This window comes from Nansenia antarctica (assembly GCF_963989245.1).
Source record: "Nansenia antarctica genome assembly, chromosome: 1".
Taxonomy (NCBI): domain Eukaryota; kingdom Metazoa; phylum Chordata; class Actinopteri; order Argentiniformes; family Microstomatidae; genus Nansenia; species Nansenia antarctica.
The window spans coordinates 4,894,989-4,916,318 of NC_137674.1; the positions used below are offsets into that span (position 1 = coordinate 4,894,989).

Consider the following 21,330-nt stretch of genomic DNA (forward strand, 5'->3'; position numbering starts at 1 on the left):
ATAATAATAATAATAGTCATTTATCAAGCAGGCTAGTGCTTACTCTTTGCGGAAGTATATTAACTCTCTGTAGAGGAAAGATATCACCGTGCCCCAGTACAGTAACTCCATGCTAAGATGCGTAAGGCTCCTGATCTTGAGGACAGGACAGTAATGAAAATGCCTTGAAGTGTCTGGACTCCACTTCCAGTGGCCTGATGGATAGTGACAGGCTGTATTTACAGTCCTAAAAGGTGCTGACACTACTGAATGCGCAATACACTGTCCTTAGAGAGAGAGAGCGACTCGGAGAACACTGGTAGCCTTCGGCTGGGGGGCTGCATGTTTTGTTCAGTCGAGGTGTGTGGGGCGCGGGGGGGGGGGGGGGGGGTCTCATGTGTCTGGACATGAAGGGCTGTGTGGTGGAGGTGCCCTCCAGGGAGGCAGATTGAGGGCTTTGCTGAAGGTCAAACTGTCAAAGGGCTAATGTCAGACTTGCTGGGGGATTTACTCTACCCCTATCGTCTCACACATCACTTAGGCCGGCTAACCTTGAGTCTTTGGAAGAAACAATGTCAGATTGTCTGGAACAAAGGAATCAAACACGCACCGTGTAATTTATCTAATTTCCCCCCTCAGTGTTCTTATTACATCAACGTTCCTTTGACAATGACCTGTCTCCAGGCGATATATATATAGGTCAATGGGGGATGCTTCCTGTCATAACTGATGAGCAGATGTTTAACATGTTCATGTAACAGCAAAGAATGCAAACAATGTCCTGTGAAACGCTCAGATAGTATGACAGGTGCAGACAACACTACGAAAGCCATCAAACATTCGCCCGCTGCTCAGTGTGACTTTGGCCATACCGGACATTCGGTTAGCGAAGTGAGCAACACTTTGCGTGTGATTAGCCTGTCAACATCTTGAAAATAATGAGCTGGAGACAGAGCCACATTGGCATGCAAATACTGTGCTGACATTTAAAGCCGGGCTTTACACAAATGAGAGTAAAGAGCAGATCGAAGAGGAGCCGCGACTTCCTCCTCCAGATCCTGATGATCAGCTAGGGGTAATGGACACGGTGGAACGCTCGGGACCTTTAGAAATTAAATAATTATTCCGGTATCGGACTTCTTGGACAAATGGTGCCGAGGGGTCGATTGAGTTCTGAGGGGGATGTAGTGTTGATCTCACAAAGGGCATATCATGAGATGGAGCCTCTTACGAGATCATTTAAACCACTTAATGGATGACATGAATTAATGTCTGCTGTAGAGGCGAGTCAATTATATAGATATTTTCATAACATATTATGTATAGTTCATAGAGTAATAGTGGGAAAACACTGCCGCAAATCCTTTTACTCTTGTTGTAGTTTGAACCCATTTTTACTCAAAGATTATTGACTCTTGTGTTGGATATATACAGTAAGTCACTGTACTCGTACAGTAATACAGATGTGTTGTCATTGTGCGCGCCATTGCAGGGAGGTGCAGCCTTCATGGCGGTGCCTCTTGTTAATTTGGCAGGTAATTTAGAGCGGCGATGGATATATGTGCACGCTCTGTGCTCTCAGGCAAAGGGAAAAAAATGATTCATTAAGAAGACGGAGGAGCTGGTTAGATTTCGGGGCCCTGTAGTTCCAGGTCACTGAGTAATGTGAGGATACGGAGAGGGTCCTTGCTCGGAGTCTGGGGACAGAGCCGAGGCAGAGGGGAGAGGACAACCACCCCCATGAAGACACACATCAATCACCCTGATGGATCTCTCCCCGCTCCCTGGCCCTCGCACTCCTCCGCTTCTCGGTTGAGGTCTAAGGGTTTTATCTCACAGGAACCGAGAGCAAAAATGTCACACGATGACATTTGTGTGTCAGTATGGATGAGTGTGATTGTTTGTCTCTGCATAGTCTAGTACACAGTATGTGAACATTGTGACGGTTCTTCATTTTGGCATTCCCCCTAAATTAATGATACACAATTCTGAGCTTTCATCCGTCGAGCTTGGTTGAGAACGTTGATATCTGGGGCTGAACTATAGCTGTACTTACCACGTACACACGCACACACGCTCGCACGCACACGCAGGCGCACACACATGCACACAAACTCTTTGGCAAGAGTGCAGGCATTGTGGGAGGCCTAGCACAGGCCCTGGGCTTGGCTTCTGACCTCAATTCCACTCAGCATTTAGAAGCCGTTAAATGAGAGGCCTGTGTTTGATGTGCAAGATGTTTGGGACAGGATACCAGAGAGTAGGAATAGCAAACGCCTCATCAGGAGAAGGTTTTTGATTTGGGTTTTGAAAGAAGGAGTTGTATGCTGGGAAATGGGTCAAAATAAACACCGGGATATTTGCAGAGAAGGAATACACTCAATCAGGACAATTCAGCAAGGAGGAGACATTTGATCTTCTACCCTGCTTTGTGTTTGATATAGGCAAATCATTCAAGTAGATATGTTAACCTTTTTCATTTTGAACCTCTAAATAGTTTATTTCAAAAGGTAGCTATGTCATTATATTCATTCAACTTTGAAAGCAATTTTGTGGATTTTTTTCAAGCCATCATTATGATATGTTTGTTAAATGTCCATATATTTTGATAGCCATATAAGCAACATGTCATTTCTTAATTAATTTAACAAACTTACTGTTGTTAAGATATGTTAGTCCAACAAAAACACTTTATAATCTCACTGCTAGAAGGCCTTTTATGGTTCACAAAGCAAGTATGTCATTATCTACACATCTAACCTTTTCTTTCTTGTTTCTGTTTTTTTTTCTTTCTTTTTTTCTTTTGTCTCTCATAACAATGTCCCTTCTGAATCACTAATGAACCACAGGCTGTTTCAGCTGGAGTATCCTTACTTTGGACAGGTTGCCTTAGCCTATCTGATTCCCAGAAGACACAAGAACTTTGACCTGTACTGACACTTGTCAATTTTTTTACCTATTCCTTGAACTAAGTATGACCTGACCCTTACGACCTTTAATCAGTCATGGGGTCACATGGGCTGTCGTCGTTCGATCTCCCTAATGGTCCTGATGGAGAGAGGTCTTATTCAGCCACTGGCCGTGGATGAGGTCATGCAAAGGAACGTTGATAATGGTATCTATAGCAATGTAAATGTGACTAATACATTAAGACTGATTCAAGACTAATGCATTACAATGGGGTTTCCCAGCATTCAGTGGACACACAATGCACCTGTGTCCTTGTGTTTTGGTTGTGGGGTTGTCATGTGAGGGACTGAGGGAGTAATGTGTACGGGGCATCTTGGTCTGCTTAATAGGTGTTCTGACCTCAAAGATCATGTGAATGATTGAGTTATGTTTTTGGGGGACAGCTGGGGGCAGGGTCATGGCAGGGTCATCAGGGTCAGGCAGTCATCAAGGGACAGCCTCCTGTTGCTACATTTCTGTTTCTTTTGCTGCCTACGTTACCCAGACTAAAGACAAACCATCCTTTAAAAAAACATTATATTCAATGCTTGCTTTGCTTGGAGTGGACATCAGTGGTGACATTGCAGTTTGATTAGTTTTCTTGTAATCTTTACTGTAGGTAATAGATTACATTTTTAAAGACCGGGACAGTTTCTCTTTCAGAGCCTTTTAAGTGGTTCAAATACTTAGGTTGTTCAGAGAAAACGAGGGTCATTTACTTAAACCAGAGACCCCATCAATAACACATACTTTAGAGAGGAGAAGGTAAGAGGTTGCCTTCCCCGCTAATGGAATTGTGGTGATCTCATCTCTGCAATGTTGTGGAGTCTTTCACCTCCCAAAAGTTGCATAGAGTTGTAGCTAACGGCACATCGAAATAGCCAACGGATGAGAGAAGGTGTTGAAAGTCGACATTGCTGACGTTTTCTTAGCATTAGCGTACGCTACATAAGCTTACGGAACCGTACACAATTTATCCATTCGTGCATTGATCAACACAAGTTTATATTGTCATTTTAAACTTTTAGGCATGACTTTAGGCATGCTAAACAGTCGAATGCCATTATTTTAGATAAGCCCGCTTTGAGAATTCAATTCAATACATACGAATGCTGAGATGGAGCAGTGCAAACTAATCCATATATGGTTATAGTCAACTCTGAAATGGACACACTGTACCTCTTACCATATAAATGAAGTATATACGCACATAACGTTTCACCATAGCCCCCACCCCCCTATGTACTGAAGTTGCACACAGACACACAAGATTAGACTGAGACCAAACCGACAAATGACAGAGCAGAGGAAAACGGTGAAATATTGACAACAGTCACATGTGTGGGGACCTCACTCACCGCCGGCACATTACGCCATGCTATAAGCAGTCCAGCTGTTTACTTTAATTCCAAGTTGATCTGTTATATTTAGTGATTGGGCAGTGTCAGTGTATACTTAAGGTTTGGATGACTTGTGCAGGTTTTTAGTGGCTCTCTCCCTACTGTAATTAAAGCCTCAAGTGTGTTAACAGTATGTGAGTGTGGGTATGTTACATTTACATTTTTGACATTTAGCAGACGCCTTTTTTTCCCCCCAAAGCGTCTCACAACAAAATGCGTTTGTCTAAGTAAGGGAATCATCTATCCTTCAGTCATCGTAAGAAAAACAAATCAAATGCTAGTTCCACGGGCCACTGGTAGTCACAATGCTTAGAAGAAGGGAGTAGCCTACAGGGTTACAGTGGGGATGAAGAGGTCATTAGTAGGGGACAGTCCAGATGTAGCCTGAAGAGAGTGGTCGAGGATATGTTTCTGGTCGCATAATTTTCAGTGTGTTTCATATCAATGTGTGCCTGTTTAAGTATGTGTCTGCGTTTGTGTATGTGTCTGTGGGGCTCCTGACTGAGTAAGCAGCCTCTATGTTGTTAAGCCTGGCGCCTGGTGCCGGGAGCTGTGTGTTGATGCTCAGTCCTCTCTACTGACTGGCATCCCCGGCCTGTACCACCCTCCGTACGGTGGCTTGTCATTAGATTCTTCTCCCCTGGTGCCTGGGAGGCTCATCAAACCCCAGAGCCCAATCTCACCACAGGCCTAATTCTGAACAACTGTGATTCCCAATGGTATTTCTCTCTTTAGCCAATCGGATAAGTCACACATGGCTTCACCACATGAAAGACCAACACCAGCCTGAAGCAGATGTTGCTCTGTGCAACTACCCATAGAGGGGAACACTGTGTTCAAGAACAATGGCAGAACGTCTTGGATATACGATCCTGTGAGCAAAATGCATATATATAAAAATAAATAAAAGTTACTATCAGAGCTACCGTAAATCTGCCTTTCAGAGGGTATATACTTTGTTCCTATATAGGTAGTTCCACATGTGCACAAAGATAACAGATGTGGAGGAGTGGATAGCAATGATATAATGTTTTATTACAAATATTTTAAATAAAGGCCTATATTGCGATTTATAGTGTTATAATCATTTTTTTGAGAAAAAAGAGGCAACTGTTGTTTTTATCCACTTTTATTCTGCAATATGACCAATAATCTTTCATATTCAAGTGTGTATGAAAAAAAAGTCACTGGTTTCTTAAAAAGCTAAATACAATAAGCATTTGATCAAGGCACATACAAGACTGGCCAAAGGGCATACAATGCACTTTGGTTTTCAGTTGTAAAGAACAATTAACTTGAAATTATGGCAACATAAAAGTGTCTTCAATTGAAAAAAATAAAATAAAATACAAAATGATAATAATCATAACAAGAAATTGCTGACACTTCCTATTCCAAAAAAAGCCAATGTGTTCTTTTTCTACAATGTCATTTTTTCTGTCTGGTGTATATTTATATTTGAGGACAACATTTGAATGACGTATTGTACACGGTACTGAAGAATGTCACCATCGTAGTTTGGCCTTTTGTTGGCTTGAACAAATAGAGCTAGTGGGGGGTCCTCTGTATTAGCCTGTTCACTCTGGTTTTATCGGAGGAGAGGAGAGCTCCTAAAGGTCTGTGTGCTTAATCTGTCCTGTGCTGTGGCCTGCAGGCCTGACAGAGACACAGGAGTCCTGCTTGGGTGTCTGTGCTGTGTTTCTCCTTCTTCCTAACAGAAAAGAAAGAATGCTCATACTGAACAAAGCAGAGAAATAAAGCCTGGCACCTCTTTTCTTTTCATTTCTATGCTGTGCAGCGTGAATTCCAGAGAAACCCTCTGGGTCTCTGGGACATGGAGGCAACTGCTCTCTTCTCATCCTTAAGAGAGGGCAACATGACTGCCTTGCTTGCCTCTTAGTTAAATCAGCTGTGGCCTAGTTTATATGATGTCATTTATTTTTTGCCTTTTTGTTTTTCTGACAGCAACAAAGTTAAAATAATGACCTGTGCTTATACTACAAGGTTCTCTAAAGTCTGATTGTTCAACACAGCAATGAAAACCCACTTTCACAGTTGACAAGTCATCATATCTCAGTAGAACACAGAGTTTGTTTAGTCGGTCCATAACCTTAAGCAAAGGAAATACAGTACAAATTACTACAAATCCCTAAAATATAGAATCGCAGTTAGTTACAACACCTACTGACAGCTCGGTGATGGACTGCAATTAGAACTTTTTTCTTCATCTTCATAAAATGTCCTTAAATATAAATTATATGGCAAATGTACAGAACATTGCTTCTTCAGTCTTATCCAGTGTTTTGTAAAAGTCTAGCCACTTTTCAAGTCACACACACTCTGTGCTCAATATCATGAATGGGAGTGGTCTGAATCTGGTATTCCACTGTCTCTGTAGCTCCTGTTGCTAATACTGTTCTCGCTGTGTGGGCTTTTGTACAGACTCAAGCCATTGGGAGGAAAAATTGTGTGTATCACAAACTCCTCCTTGGACACCGGCATGTGATTTATCGGTATCATTTGAAACGAGGTCTCTCTTATCTCCAGGATGGATGTGTCCTTCTTGGTTCCTGCCTCGGCATAGTCGTCCTTCCTCCGACGGCCCTTGTTGTAGGTGCAGTTCCTGGAAAAGAGGGAACCGTTCCTGTGAACATACCAGCAGACTAACGCCAGCATGACTATTGCCAAAAGGGCCACGGCCCCTCCGATAATAGCGGCTAAAGGCAGACTGGAATTTTTGTAAGGCGCCTTCTCCTGCTCCCTGTTCAAGGTTGTGGTGGGGTTATACGCTTTCAGAGACCCGGTCTCTGTCTCTATGCAAACGGGCGTCTCGTCTGACAGGTAAATGTTGCTGGTCTCCATGGGAACCATGCATATCCGATAGGAAGACTCGGGCTCCAGAGCGGTCAGCAGATACTCCTTCTTCTCCCCCTGCACTATGGTCTCAGTGATGGAGCCGAACGCGGGGCTGTGGCCCAGCTTCAGCCAGCTGAGTCGCAGTGCCGTCATGGGCTGTGACACCCTCCAAGAGATGTGCACTGTCTCTGCACTGCTCGACCTGACACTGATGGTGATTATCTTCCTGCCCGACGGCGTGGTGGTACTACGGTAGTTCTTACCAAGGTCAGGCCTTTTCACCACCGGCCTTTTAGTCACAAACGAGGGCCACTGTGGCTGGGAGGGGGCTAGGGTGTTGGAGACTGTACTCGTCTCATATGTGGGGGCCATGTCAGACTCGGGGCAGTCGAACAGGTCCGTGGACAGGTCCTTAATGGCCATGCCTTTGACCTTGTCAGGACCCTGGCACATGAAGCCACGCACGTTAACCTTGGTGGGCAGCGACCGTAACCAGTCACGCACCCACTTCATCCGGCAGCTGCACTGCCAGGGGTTGTTGCGAAGCAGGAGCTGTGTGAGGTTGTCCAGGTCTTCGAACACCCCGTTCGGCAGACTGCTCAGGTTGTTGCCTGACAGGTCGAGACGATACAGCTGTCTCAGGAAGGCGAAGGCCCCTGCCGGTACCCGGTTGATGTGGTTATCCTGCAGCTGTAGCTTCTCCAGACTGGTGCCTGGCAGGTTGGCCGGCGGAGAGGTTAGGGAGTTCCTCATCAGCGAGAGCTCGGTCAGGTTTATCAGGTTGATGAAAGCCATCTCCCCGATCCCCCGGTTGTTGAGTAGGTTGCCGTCCAGGACCAGGCGCTTGAGGTTGATAAGGTCCTGCAGAGACTGCTCGGAGATGGAAGATATGCGGTTGTCGTCGAAGCGCAGCTCCTCGATGGACATGGGCAAGCCGGGGGGGATGGTGCTCAGGTGGTTGCGGGAGAGGAAGAGCAGTCGGAGGTGGTTACTGTCCCTGAACGCGCCGTCCTCTATGCTGACGGCTGACACCGAGTTATCGTCCAGGTGGAGTTCCTCAATGTAGGGAATCTGTGCCAGAGAGGTGTGGGTGATCATCCGTATGTTGTTCTCCTGTAGATGGAGCTCTTTGACCCCCAGAGGCAGGTTGGTAGGGAATTCGTCGAGGCTGTTACAATACAGGTAGATCTTCTCCACGTTGGAAAGTCTACGGAGCTCCGTGGGAATTCCCGCGCTCCTGATGCGGTTGTTCTGCAGGAACAGGATGGTAGAGTCGAGCGGGAGACCGGTGGGGATGGAGGTCAGGCCACGGTCGTTGCAGTAGATGAAAGTCCCGTCGCAGCGGCAGACCGAGGGGCAGGAGGTAGAGGTCACCAGGGGGTTGGCGAGGCCCAGCAGCAGGCCAACCCTGGTGAGGAAGAGGACGAAGGTCTTACATTGGCCCACCATCTTGAGGCTGTGTTGTCTGGCAGACTAATCACTCAAGTCTCCCTGGGGAGGAGACACAAGGATACAATTAATACACATGTCCTTTAAAGGGGAGCCAAAAATCCTGTTATAATAGTCCGTTTGTTTGAATTTGCTGCCTCGAGCACTTTCCACTTTGTACGCTGCGTTATTGGATGTGTATCAAATTGATATAAATTCACTATAGAGATTACCAATCACAAAAACAATCAAGAAACATGTGTGGAAGAAACACAATAATCCCCTTAGATTTTAAGTTTAACAATACCACTATTGTATCGAGCTAAGTACAGTATAACAGTGTTTTTTTTTCTTTTTCTTTTGAATCTTGGTTGTAGATAAGAAATCCCTCGACGTGTGGGCCGTCTCTGAATTGAATCCCTGTGTAATAGCAGGCCCTAGTTGTTGTACACGGTTTTATATCTCAAGGCTGCCTTTCATTGCTGCAGACTGTGAGGGGTGAACAAAGTCAGGCCTTGTTGATGAACTGTTGTGGAACCGGCATGCTCTCTAGCCCTGTTCAATGATCGCCTATCTCTCTCCACATTCACATTCTTAATTTATCTGGCCTCTCACAAGGTGTGGAAGGAACTTCTCTCTTTACGGAAAGAAAGGAAGAGATAGAATTCCTCAAAACATACTGTTCTGAGGAGAACTAGTCGTCTGAGAATATTCTTAGCATTTTTGTTGTTGTTAAATTCCTGGTGACAAGTGCAGTAATTTGCACCATCAACACCATTATGTGAACACAGTCACTTCATTGCTGATCCATTACTGGACTGTGACGGGTAGCAAGAGCATATCACAGCAGTCTAATAATTGGCTAGTAGCCACTACCGGTAGATTTTAGCACAGATTACCCATAAATGTATTACATAACCTAATTTAACTCGGATGAAGACACAATAAGAACATACTATTTTTTATCTAGCAATGCAATAAGATAAGATTTCTGACTTATTCCTTAATAGTGCAGAACAGTAGCTGCAAACTGCTTGCCTTTCCCTTATGATTTTTTTCTCTTAACTACTGAAGTGTGGTTTCCTTTTTAATTAGTCTAATACTGATTTATTACATTAATTATGCATTCCTGTCATGACCTCTCTTCCTGCACATCTCATTAGAAATTGTAGTTTGGTCAGTGAAGTGTAAAGAGGCACAGCCATCCATATTTGTCATACCTGATTTAAAATAATCAGTATATCCTCCCCAGCCAGCAAAGATCCAATCAAGATGTATGCTTGAATTTTCAATTATCCTCCTCAGAAGAGAAAAAGTTTGGTCTAGTCAGAAAAAGTTTGTGTAGTTAGTGGGGTCTTTGGTTATATCCCGACCCGGTCAGTGTTTGCTGAGCTGATCCTTGTTTGAGCGTTGACCTCCTCTCTTGTTGTCAGGCGCTCATGCCATCAAAGGCTTTGCCATGGTAGATAAGCCCATAGAAAAAGCATCTCCACTTGCAGAAAAATATTAGGTTTCCTTCTCCGGCGCAGGAATGTGATTTGGGGGAATATTACAATTCCCAATAGCGGTAGACCCCTTTTATCGTCCAGCTCAACAGCCGTAACCCCAAATTAGATACTTTTGTATTTCATGGAAGGGATAACTTTAGCAGTCAGCACAGGCTCCTGTTTGTGGCGAGGCAGACCAGTCATGATTAGGAAACCCAAAGCCGGACTGAGCCATGCCAATCTTCTGTGCCAGAGGTTCAACCCGATTCAGTGGTGTACTCCAGTCCTGCAGGTAACCCAGAATCCTCTTCTTCGTCGCTGAGCCTGTAGGTGCATTAATCCAGGGCTCTGAATGGCCCTCTTCTAGCAGCAGAGTGCCACTTCCTTCGACTCCCCTCAGGAGACAAACAGGAAAGGACAGTGGTGCTCACAGGTCCAGCCCCGCTTCTTCACACACCTGCTCGTACTGCTGCACCCACACCTGGGATGGCTCTCTGAAACACAAGAAGTCACATGGCTGACCGAAAAGCTTTTTCAACAATAAATGCTACAGCTATTTTCAGCCATTTTCCTTTTCCTTGCATCTCATTTGCAATGATTGAGTTCAGTAAAAGGTAAAATCTGAAATCGCAGAACAGAGAACGTGTATTTTCATTCTGTCATTTTTAATTCTTGAGAAATATCTGTGAGCATAGACTACCAAGAGCATGCAACAGTGTTCATTTCAATGAGTGTTTTATTAGTATGAAAGTCACCCCCCCCCCCCCCTGCTCAACTGTGCCTTCAGTGTTTTTCACAAGACCTGGTTATAGTCTCTGGCTTCTGACTAAGATTACAAAAACAAAAACAATCATCTCTGTTCTAAAACAAGCCTCCTCTAGACATGAGCATGACCACACCACTGAACTCCCAATAGCTGCCTCACTTGAATCACCATCACTCTGCTAAAATATATATATATATAGGCCTACATGAGGGATGAAGCTCCTTTGAAATGCTTATGAATACTGGGGTAGCCGTCTCACCCATGTAGTCGTCCCGTCCCCCCCTTCACCCTGATAGTCGCCCCCCCCCCCCCCCCTTTCACCCTGATAGCCCCCCCCCCCTCCCCGTCACCCTGATAGGCCCCATTACATGCTTCTGCGTCACTTGTGCGACTAGAACCGCGGTTCGCACTGCGCAACACTGTCGCAAAGCACTCTGTGGCTGCGTTCGTAAATTCGCTCTGAGAGTGCCGGTGCGCACACTGGGTTCAACGTCACAATTTGGGACCAAGTAATTTGATTGGATGAACAAGACGGCGTTCTATGAGTGCTGATCAGATTTCCAGAGATCTTAGATCCCTAAGTAATTCATACTTCTTCTGCGTAGCCTACGTGCAGTCTGTGCGCAGTGGGTGTCATGTTCTGTAGATAGAACCGATTACATAATTAAGGGTTACATACCCAGCCATCACCTTGTCTCGAGACATCTTAAGACATCTCAAGACAAGGTGATGGCTGGGTATGTAAACAGCTGCATTCAAAGTAGGGGGTAGCAGGAGTGGCTAGGTAACAAACAAAGCTAACTAGCTAGCTAGTGAAACAAAAGCTGCCTGTATTGACCTCAGGATAGTTTGTCTCGATCTCCCGGCGCTTTTAGGAATATCTCCAGGAGAGCATAACAAGGGAGAAAGGTGGGCTTGATTCCCAGCCCACAGCTCCACTTTTCTTTGCTTTCTCCAGCTTTTCTTTCACAAACTTGTTTCATCGTCTTGAATTGAACGAATGATTAATTTAATCTTCAATGACGCTATAGCCAGCTGTCAAACTATTTCAGCTCCACTTCCGTTTAACTTAACTCAACCAATCAATGGTGTGCAACATCTACGCGCGGGTCGCTCATCGAGAACATCGAGAGATGTTAAACTCCTCTGAAACAGTTGTACAACCTCCTCTGAAACAGTTGTACAATTCCCTCGCAAACCTACACAGACCCCTGGTTTTGTATGTTGTCGATGAAGCATGCATCGGTCTGAAGCCCTAACCCTAACCCTTCAACCCCAGAGTCTTACTATGAATACAGCTTCTATAATGCTTGCATGTGTAAAAAAAATAGAGAGCGTACAATGGTTGTGTGTGTGTCCTTTCATGTAAGTCTCTCTGTGCTTTGCTTGCTGCCACCACTGTGCCCTGTAAAACATGTGAAGGTAAATGAGGAACAAGAGCCCAGCCATTTAACAGTTGTAGCCCATGACAAGGAGAAGATTAGGGAATTGAGAGCCTTGTAACTCGATTACAGCTCCTGAGACGCTCTCTAATAATAACACCCCCTTCCCTCTGCTCTGTCTCAACACGGCCCTCCGTCCAATATTGCATTAGTAGTAGATTAGAGTCTGCGAAAGAACAACAGATGTGACCCCCACTAACTTCTGGAACAGAAGAGCATGACAAGGAAAGAAAAGCTGGAAAAATATGTAGGCCTAGCCTAGCGGCTCAGAAAGTAGCAAGGTGATAGATGGCAAGACAGATACAGCTGCACATCATGAGACTGTCGGATTGGACTGTCGAGTTTAAAATTGCTCTCAGGAATTCCAATGTGCAATGCACCTGTCCTGTAGTGTACACCTCTGACAACTATGCTTTGAATACGAAAGCTCATCGGGCTATGCTAAATGAAATGGTTGTTTTATTGTCTATGTACTGTATATTCACTCACTCAACGTAACCCAATGACACTGGGCAGCGATAAGACAAATGGATGTGAGTACGGAGGGGGTATTGCTGCTACTCTGACCACTGCTACTCTGTGACGCTGGCCTGAGTAACACCTAGTAGTCTAACCGGTTGCCTTTTAGATGACATAGTCTGACTCAGTGTCCAGTAGACAGTGAAATAAACATGGGGACTTGGTTAGTCATTTTAGACTAAGCTAACCATGCATCACGCAACCAACCATCATTACAGGGAGAGCAAATATAATTTCCATGCCCCTGACATTATGAGTCCTATTAACAAAAAGTTGATGTTGAGTGTTGGGAATTGAGTATGAGGTGGTAGTAGCAGGTCTTTGTGTTGCTGCTGCTGAGGGATAGTGTTATGAGGTGTTCCGCTCTTAACCAAGCATGTCCTGCTGCCTTCACAGGGAGGGCAGGCAGCTTGAGAGCACAGGCCTGGTTGGCTGCTTTTTTCCACGCTCATCGGATTTCAGCAGAGTGGCCTGACTCTATTGTTGACTACAGGGCAAGCATTGGGCCTTGAAATGTGCATTAAGGACATGTTGTGTGTTAAAATGTTAATTGTAGATTTTCCATCAGATCATTTTGTCCATACAGCGTGTCATTTTCACCACACACACACACACACACACACACACACACACACACACACACACACACACACACACACACACACACTCTCTTTTTTGGGGGGTAAATGTTTTTGGTGATGGATGCCTCTCTCCATCGTTCTAATAAGTTCCTCAGGAATCAGGATATTTTTCTAGCAGTGGAACAGGCTTCTGCTCCATTAAATCTGGACTGGCAAAGCTAAATTGACCATCCTGGTAAAACTACAGCTAGTTACCTTTCAGCAGAGCGCATGAGAGGCTCGCACAAAGCCGGGCAGTGATAGCCACAGTGAACCCAACACGCATAAGTGCACTTTAGTCTCTAGTCTAATAACAGGGCCAAATACTTTATACCCCTCAGTCACAGATTCAGAGATGCATTGGGAAACTGAAATTTAAACAATTTAATTCCAGCAATGATATTACATGGATGGCATTAGAATAAACAGTGCCATTATGATGACTTGCTGTTGAATTATTCACGAGTCTTAGAATTAATTTGAATCAATGTATAACTCCATGGGGAAATCAATATTGTATTTGTATGTTCTTGTTTGTTTATTCTAGATCACGAAATAGATTAAAATTAAAGGCAGGGTGGATTGCATATTATATTGATAATGTATGGTAGCCCTCAACGTATCAGCTTGAAACTGAAGCAGTGTTGCATGTTAACAGTTTGTGGATGTCCATTTTAGGAAAAACAAATCATTCCTGTTTCATTTGTAGAATGGAGTTGCTACCTACATATGCTTATTTTGTGCTGTCAATTATTTTGTCATATTTCCTTTGCTTCCGGCTTTGATATCAGAGCGACAGATTTGTCTTTTATAGTAAATAATAGATGTGTTACCCGAGGCACCTTCAGACCAACTGTCTCTGTTTGTAACGTTCGTAACTCGTGTGTCAAAAACACAAGCAGGGCTGGGGCCCACTGTGGTGGACACAAAAGAACCTTCATGAATACAACTGAATACACAGGGACACTGGAGGAAAAGTAGGGAGAATCTATCATAGTTTCACAGACTTGGTATGTAGCCTCCTGTCGTTGTCTTTGGATATGCTTTTTTTTTTTCTAGCCCGTTTGGGTTGAGAGGGGTTTGGGGGCAGACAGGGGGTCTCTCTTTTGTAGCAGCCTGAAAGGGGAGATCTGCAGCAGCTGCATGGTTTTTCCCCACATGGGGGTGGTAGGTACTGTGAGATGAGGCGTGTGAGAGATGCACACACACACACACACACACACACACACACACACACACACACACACACACCGTGGCCTGGTACTTCACTGGCTGGCCTTTAATCACCACATAGAACCGCTGCCAGGAAACTGGGGGGCTTCGGCCCTATAGGAGAAGACAGGCATGGACAGGGGCATTCATTTGCCTCAAATAGGCCTATCTCTCATGTTAACTTTCACATTGTGACTCCTAGAAAAGGGCTGTTGGTCAAGAACATTTTCCTCTTGCCTTTTCCTCTTATTATTTTGTTCACTCTCTCTATGTCTTTGCTTACAAGGAGTGTTTGTTTATGCGGATTGGAACTAGTGGTTCAAATGCTATTTGTTTCTTTAGAGTTGGATGGAGTTGAATTAGGCTAGGCTTAGAGGATGAGTGGAAATGCACATATACTGTATGTCGGCTACTACTACTACTAGGCCTACTACTACTACTACTAATAATAATAATATAAACTAACTGCGTTTATTGAAAAATACATGCTTCTCTACAGATGATAAATGTTTGTCTCTGGTGACCTGGTTAGTGGACTAATCCAGTAATGCTTATTCTTCTGAAAGCAATTGACTGATACACTTTCGCCTCAGGCATTGACACTGAAAACCATGGGGTCTGTCCTCTCGTCTGTCATGTGAACATGCAGTGTATTCCATTGTCTCTGAACAGTTCAATGTCAACAGCTTTCATCTTGTATTCATCTTTAAGTGACATTTCAAGACTGCCTTTCACTTGTATATTGAAAGCAGACTGAAACCCTGTATGGCCTTTGCTTTTAATGTGGATTCTGTCCAAAGAGTAGATGGCCTTAACACCGTTCCATGAAGATCAATGACTGAGTTAGTAGTACGCCTCCATACAGTCATGTGTATTGCCCCAAATAACCATGACTCAATAGCCTACACACAATGTAACACGCATTTTAATAAGCTGGAGGAATAAAGAGAGAAATCCAATTAACGTTGGACTTGTGTTCTACGCCCCATCTAATGGGAAACCTAGGCAAGGCAAGGCATTAGAATCGGATCAGAGGCTTAGAATTATAGTGGTGGAATCTGCTTTATATAGACTTAATCTGCTTTATATAGACGTTAATCGGCTCTATCTGATAATGTGTTGTCATCTCAGCCGCACGTTTTTATGTTGAAGGTTTATTATTTATATTGAGATCATTATCGTGAGCGAACCATCATTGAGTGACGTCGCGCCATCACAAACTCATCATTATTTGGGGGTTGAATATTATAACATATCAGCCTAATATTGGTGTTCAATATTAATAATATTAATATATTATGGAAATTGTTGCGCTGTTTTGTCTAGTAGCCTAGTCTTTCCCTATAATTTACGCGATTTGCGTACCAAGGGGAGCTTACCTAACCGAACACACCGAAAAGGGGCAATTGTCGTGCAAAAGCAAAGCCCCACGGTGCACAATGGTTAACTCAACCCCCAGAATAGTGAGATGAGACGGGGGGGCTGATCCAGGTCGGAGAGGGAGACCCCCAGACGCCCACCGGCGAGAGAGAGAGAGAGAGAGAGAGAGAGAGAGAGAGAGGCGCGTCTAGCGGAGTTCTAATGTTCCCAGCAGCTTAGTAAACTGCCCTTCGTGTCCAACTCACCATCGTCATTTCATTGGGGGGTGTCTTCCCCTGGCTCGATGGGCTTGTCTTACTTAGATTGCATACTCTTAATTCTGTATTCATTCACCCAGCTATCTCCAATAATGCTCATTGTCTGGGTGGCTTTAGTATGCATTTGGGATATTATTGCATGTCCTTGCATGGGATATTATCTAACTTACTTGATTGTAAATCGCTTTGGAATAAGGCGTCTGCTAAATGCCAAAAATTTAAAAATGTAAATTATAGGGGGGGGGGGGGGGGGGATACGAAGCGATCATGGTCCCTGTTGCTTTCCCAGTTGAGAAGAGAAGTGGTGTGTTTGGATAGTTGGTTTGGGCCAGTGAGATTCATATTAAGGCTACCAGCAGTATTGGGTCGTCCAGCAGTAATCCATGATACTTCCAAATGCATGAAGGGAGAGAGAGGAACGCTTCTCCGAGAGTCACCGTCTGAGAAAAGACGCATCAACCAAACCAAGGGGCATATTCATTCTACCAGTCCCAGACCCAGGCTTACAGCCACCGTGAGGTTATTAGGTAATCATAGCCCACCCTAGTGAAGACTGTAAGCTCGTCCATATCTGATAACGTGTTTGTTTAATAAACAGCTCGATGTGTGTTCTTATCTGTTGTGTGTGCCATGGTTTTGGCTTTCGGCAAGGACACCACCACACCATTAACTTGTTTTAGGGTTATTTTTGGTGTAAAGGTGCACCCCCCCCCCCCCCCCCCTGCCCCCCTCTATCAGAAAAATCTAGATATAAAAATCTATATATTTGATACAAGCTGAAAATGATATAGTGACATGACAGAAAGCCTGAGCTGAATAAATAGTTGAGAATGGAAATGTTGGCCAGCGCTGTCCTCATTTGAAATAAACCAAATCGATGCTTTCATATCTGGGTGGCTTTTTTTATTTCCTTCAGAAAAAAAGGCATTCAGGAAAGATTAAGGAATACAACTTCCAAAACCCCACGAAAAGAGCAAAAGAATACACACTTGACTTACCTGGATGAATCAATAAACCGAAAAGAAAATACGAAATGAATGTCCTTCTAAAAAAAAAAAAAAAAGCGGACAGGGTAAAAGTATTAATCCAATCCAAGGAAGAGGAAATATCTTCAGATAATTAAAAAAATAAAATATCCACCCCACAAAAAAAAAAACGTTAGTGCGTTAGTCTCTGGTATCGGTTCTGTAGCATTAAGCACTGTCTGGTATGTTTACTGGTGTCCTGTACACACTCCCATCCACACTCCGTTGGCTCTGGTAGAAGCACAGAGGGACGGTAGGAGAGAGAGAGATCGCTTGGGCAGAGCCGCACTACAAGTGTGAAGTTCCATCTGCCTCCAGCTCTGCTTCAATAGAGCGCTGATGTCATCAGAGGAGGAGCTCCACTCTCCCCCAGCTCCCTCCCCCTCTCTCTCTCTCTCTCTCTCTCTCTCTCTCTCTCTCTCTCTCTCTCTCTCTCTCTCTCTCTCTCCCTCTCGCCCTCTCTCTCTCTCCCTCTCTCTCTCTCTCCTCTCTCTCTCTCTCTCTCTCTCTCTCTCTCTCTCTCTCTCTCTCTCTTCTCTTGTCTCTCTCTCTCTGTCTCTCTCTCTGTCTCTCTCCCTCTCTCTCTCTCTCTCTCTCTCTCTATCTCTCTCTCTCTCTCTCTCTCTCTCACTCTCCCCCAGCTCCGTCCCCTCTCTTTCTCTCTTTCTCTCCCCCCCTCTCCCTCTCTCACTCTGCCTGCCTGAGAGACGCTTCTGAGATGATGCAGTGTTGTATGAGTACACTAGGGGGAGTGGAAGAAAGGGAGATGACATTTAAAGCCGTCCAATGTCTGATCTGTGCTGTTAACAGCAGAGAAGAGATTCTTCTTTAAAAAAAACAACTATGCTCACTAGCTGAGGGACAGGTATAGAAACAGAGGAAGAGGGTGTGTTTGTGTGTGTGTGTGTGTGTGTGTGTGTGTGTGTGTGTGTGTGTGTGTGTGTGTGTGTGTGTGTGTGTGTGTGTGTGTGTGTGGTGCATGTGTGATGCGGTTTCTTCAGCATCTTGACTTTTAAAGAGCTCTTTATTTGTCAATCGTTAGTTCAATCAATAAAGAGCTACGCAGTACATATTCAAATGCAACATTTGAATTGTACAACCATCCCCAAATAGTTATTCATCAGCATTGGACTTGCACATTATTGCACATTATTACAGCACCGAATGTCCTTGAAACCTGTCAAGATTTCTGTCAGTCCATAGAACGCATACTCAAGAAAAACCCTAATACAGTACAGGTACCATACAACGACATTTGGGAGGGGTGGCTCCCCTGGTGCTTGGAAAAAATACTAAAAAGGGAAAAGAGCTGGTTTACATAAATAAAGGCTATATCCACTATCCACTATACTATACTGTACAAATAAAACACTGTGCTGTACTCTATGCTATGCTATAAATATCCTAACATTTCCTATCTCTGAACCTTATGTACCCGAGGGTTGTCATATTGCACATAGTGTTATTGCACATTCATTTAAAGTGTCGCAGTTTGCAGGTTTGAAATGTTCACAGTTGTGTGAAAAGAAAAGCGCTACAGAGTCCAGGTCCGTGCCTTCCATCTTCGCCTTATGTGCATATGACCAACAGTGTACTAAGCAACACGTATGACAGGGAGCTTTGTGAAAGCGGTGTGTTTGACCAGCACATCATATGTGTTTGGACGCACGCGTGAGACCGTTTCAGTAGAGAACCACGGGTCCCTCTGCTGTGCCTCACACACCTGAGTCTCTGACATTGGCTATTCCGTTCCCGACTCCACCCCTGTTTAGTGTTCTGTTTCACGTTCAAATGAATCCAAATGGCGGCTGTGCACCCTCCTAACCTCCCGGCAGCTTTGCGTCACCCTGTTAGTGAAGGGGTTATGCCGCAGGACTGACCCAGCTAACACCGTTTCCTGCCCTGCCTCATCTCCAGCACTCCCCGCTCCGGGTACCTGACAAGGCAAGACAGCCTAGCTCGCAGAGGAACACTAGGCTAGTTCACCGAGTTAAGTATGCTCTGTTCTCTGCCCCCCCCCCCCTCGCCCCCCCCCCCACAACCCACTAGAGCATGGCTTTGCTTCCCTGTCTCTCAGCTGCATAGCGTCTAATGTTCTGCTCATATCACATCCGCCGATTCCCCCTGCAGTCATCACTCAGTGATGTCATTATTACTTCTTTCGCTAACTGCCTCTTTTGCCGTCTCCTAGTTCCTTTGCTATTCTACCCTCCCATCTGTTACTCGTCTTCTGATGAAGGGCTGAATTCACTCACGGTTGTTTTGGCCTGATCAGGAGATGAGCCCTGAGCCTGGAGAGAGAGCGCATCAAGGGCCTGACCTTTGTTGACCTCCCATGTCCCCTAAATTGCCAGGACAGCAGAATGTGGTCCTGTTCAGACCAAGGGTTAACCTCCATTGTCATCTCATCCCGAGAAGCTGTTCTTAAGCCTGCAGCATCTGCCAAAAAATCCACGAACAAATCACACCACTTCACCCTTTATTTTCGTTTCATTTGCCACAGTCTGAAGTGGTTTTCCGCCTTTGTCTCATATAGCTATAGGTCAGCTTAGGCTTGACTCAGGGAAAAGGACGCTCCAGCCATACATAGTCCCATGAGAAGTCTGCCATTCAACATGAAGGCGACTCTCATGACTAATTGGGATTGACACAAGCTCAGGTCTGATCACCCTGTAGCTGGGCACCTTTGGCCAGGGTGTAGAGTGTCAAGGCCGAAACACCCCATGAACCAAGGGAACACTACTGATGATGCGTCCCAAATTACAGACTAACCCCAGCTCCCCTGCATCCACCATTCATCACCAAGACGACACCCTCGTGTATGTACCTGCACAAAGGAAATCCACATCTTATCCTGCGTTTCATAAACTAGCCTAGTAAGATCTCTTTACAAACGGGGGTGACTTGACTAGTTATTTAGTGACAAAACTACGAAGAGGAAAAACAACCTTTTAGTTTTTACTTGGAATTCTCACTCAGGAGGACGACTTGCGTGGCTGTAGTTTATATGTTATGAATAGCCAGATTGGACCAGGTGTTGTTGCACATGGGGCCAAGGGCCGGGAGTGGTGCTGGAAAGTGAGAGGTCAGTCCTGGACACCCTTGTCTGATCCCATGTCTCCTCTCCTGGGGCATAGAGCAGGCCCCTGTGTCTGACCCCACACTAGCTTCCTCTCCTAAATCTACCGGCCTGTCTGTCAGCGGCTGCTGATTGACCCCACTCTCGAGACTTACAAAGAGCCCCACTGGAGGAGAGCGGTGTCCGATTTCTGTTATCTCAAGACCAGGGGAAGTCTGCTGCCCTGTTCATCTGTTGTTTAGGGGGATAGGTGCTCTCCTTTCCCAAGGATGCAATTTACTTTATCTGACCCATCTCAATGTGTTTTGACAACAAGACACGTCTTTGAAAGCCCTTGATGACCCTCTTGCCCCTAACCATCTCTATGAGTTAGGGGAGGGAGGGGGGGGGGCAGCATTAGCTAAGTTTATTAAACCACTTCATTTTGTTAATTGTGGGCTAAAGTGCTTTTTGGCTCAGTTGACAACAGAGCTGTTGTTTAGGGCGTAGGCTCCACGGCATCAATACACCATTTCGGAGATACGATCTGATCTCTGGCCACGCAAGCGTTTTCACACCGTTGCGGGAAAGAATCTCTGGCCACATTCGCGAATTCAACTACACTGGGCATGCGCATGCTGCAGTGATGTGCAGACAGTTTGCCCATATCGTCTAGTGCATAAATTATTATCCAGTGACTCTGCGTCATCGTCAACAAACGCTCCCGTATCGCCGACCACACGGCGGCGGAATCCAAGGAAATACGATACGGAAACTCCCTCGCAGAGTTCTCATAAGTTTGCGGTCTCAGCTCTCGAAATCGGTGCAGACATGCAAACGATATGAAATCCATCAACGGATTCACCCAAATCCGCCGCCGTAGAGCCTATGCCTTAATGTGGCCGTAGCCCTATGAGTAATTCCTTGACCCTTTTCTCTCCCGGATACAGAC

General features: G+C 45.0%; 2 protein-coding genes across 5 annotated transcripts in view; one reads left to right on the forward strand and one right to left on the reverse strand.

The window, feature by feature from the left end:
- macrod2 (mono-ADP ribosylhydrolase 2) overlaps positions 1-21,330 on the forward strand; it is a 540,574-nt gene that overhangs the window by 99,537 nt on the left and 419,707 nt on the right. The gene's annotated exons all lie outside the window — the stretch shown is intronic.
- Positions 6,681-8,633, reverse strand: flrt3 (fibronectin leucine rich transmembrane 3; the record flags this gene model as incomplete). Its single annotated transcript, XM_080536419.1, has 1 exon — positions 6,681-8,633. The coding sequence occupies one exon, from the start codon at positions 8,631-8,633 to the stop codon at positions 6,681-6,683; it is 1,953 nt and encodes a 650-aa protein (XP_080392545.1).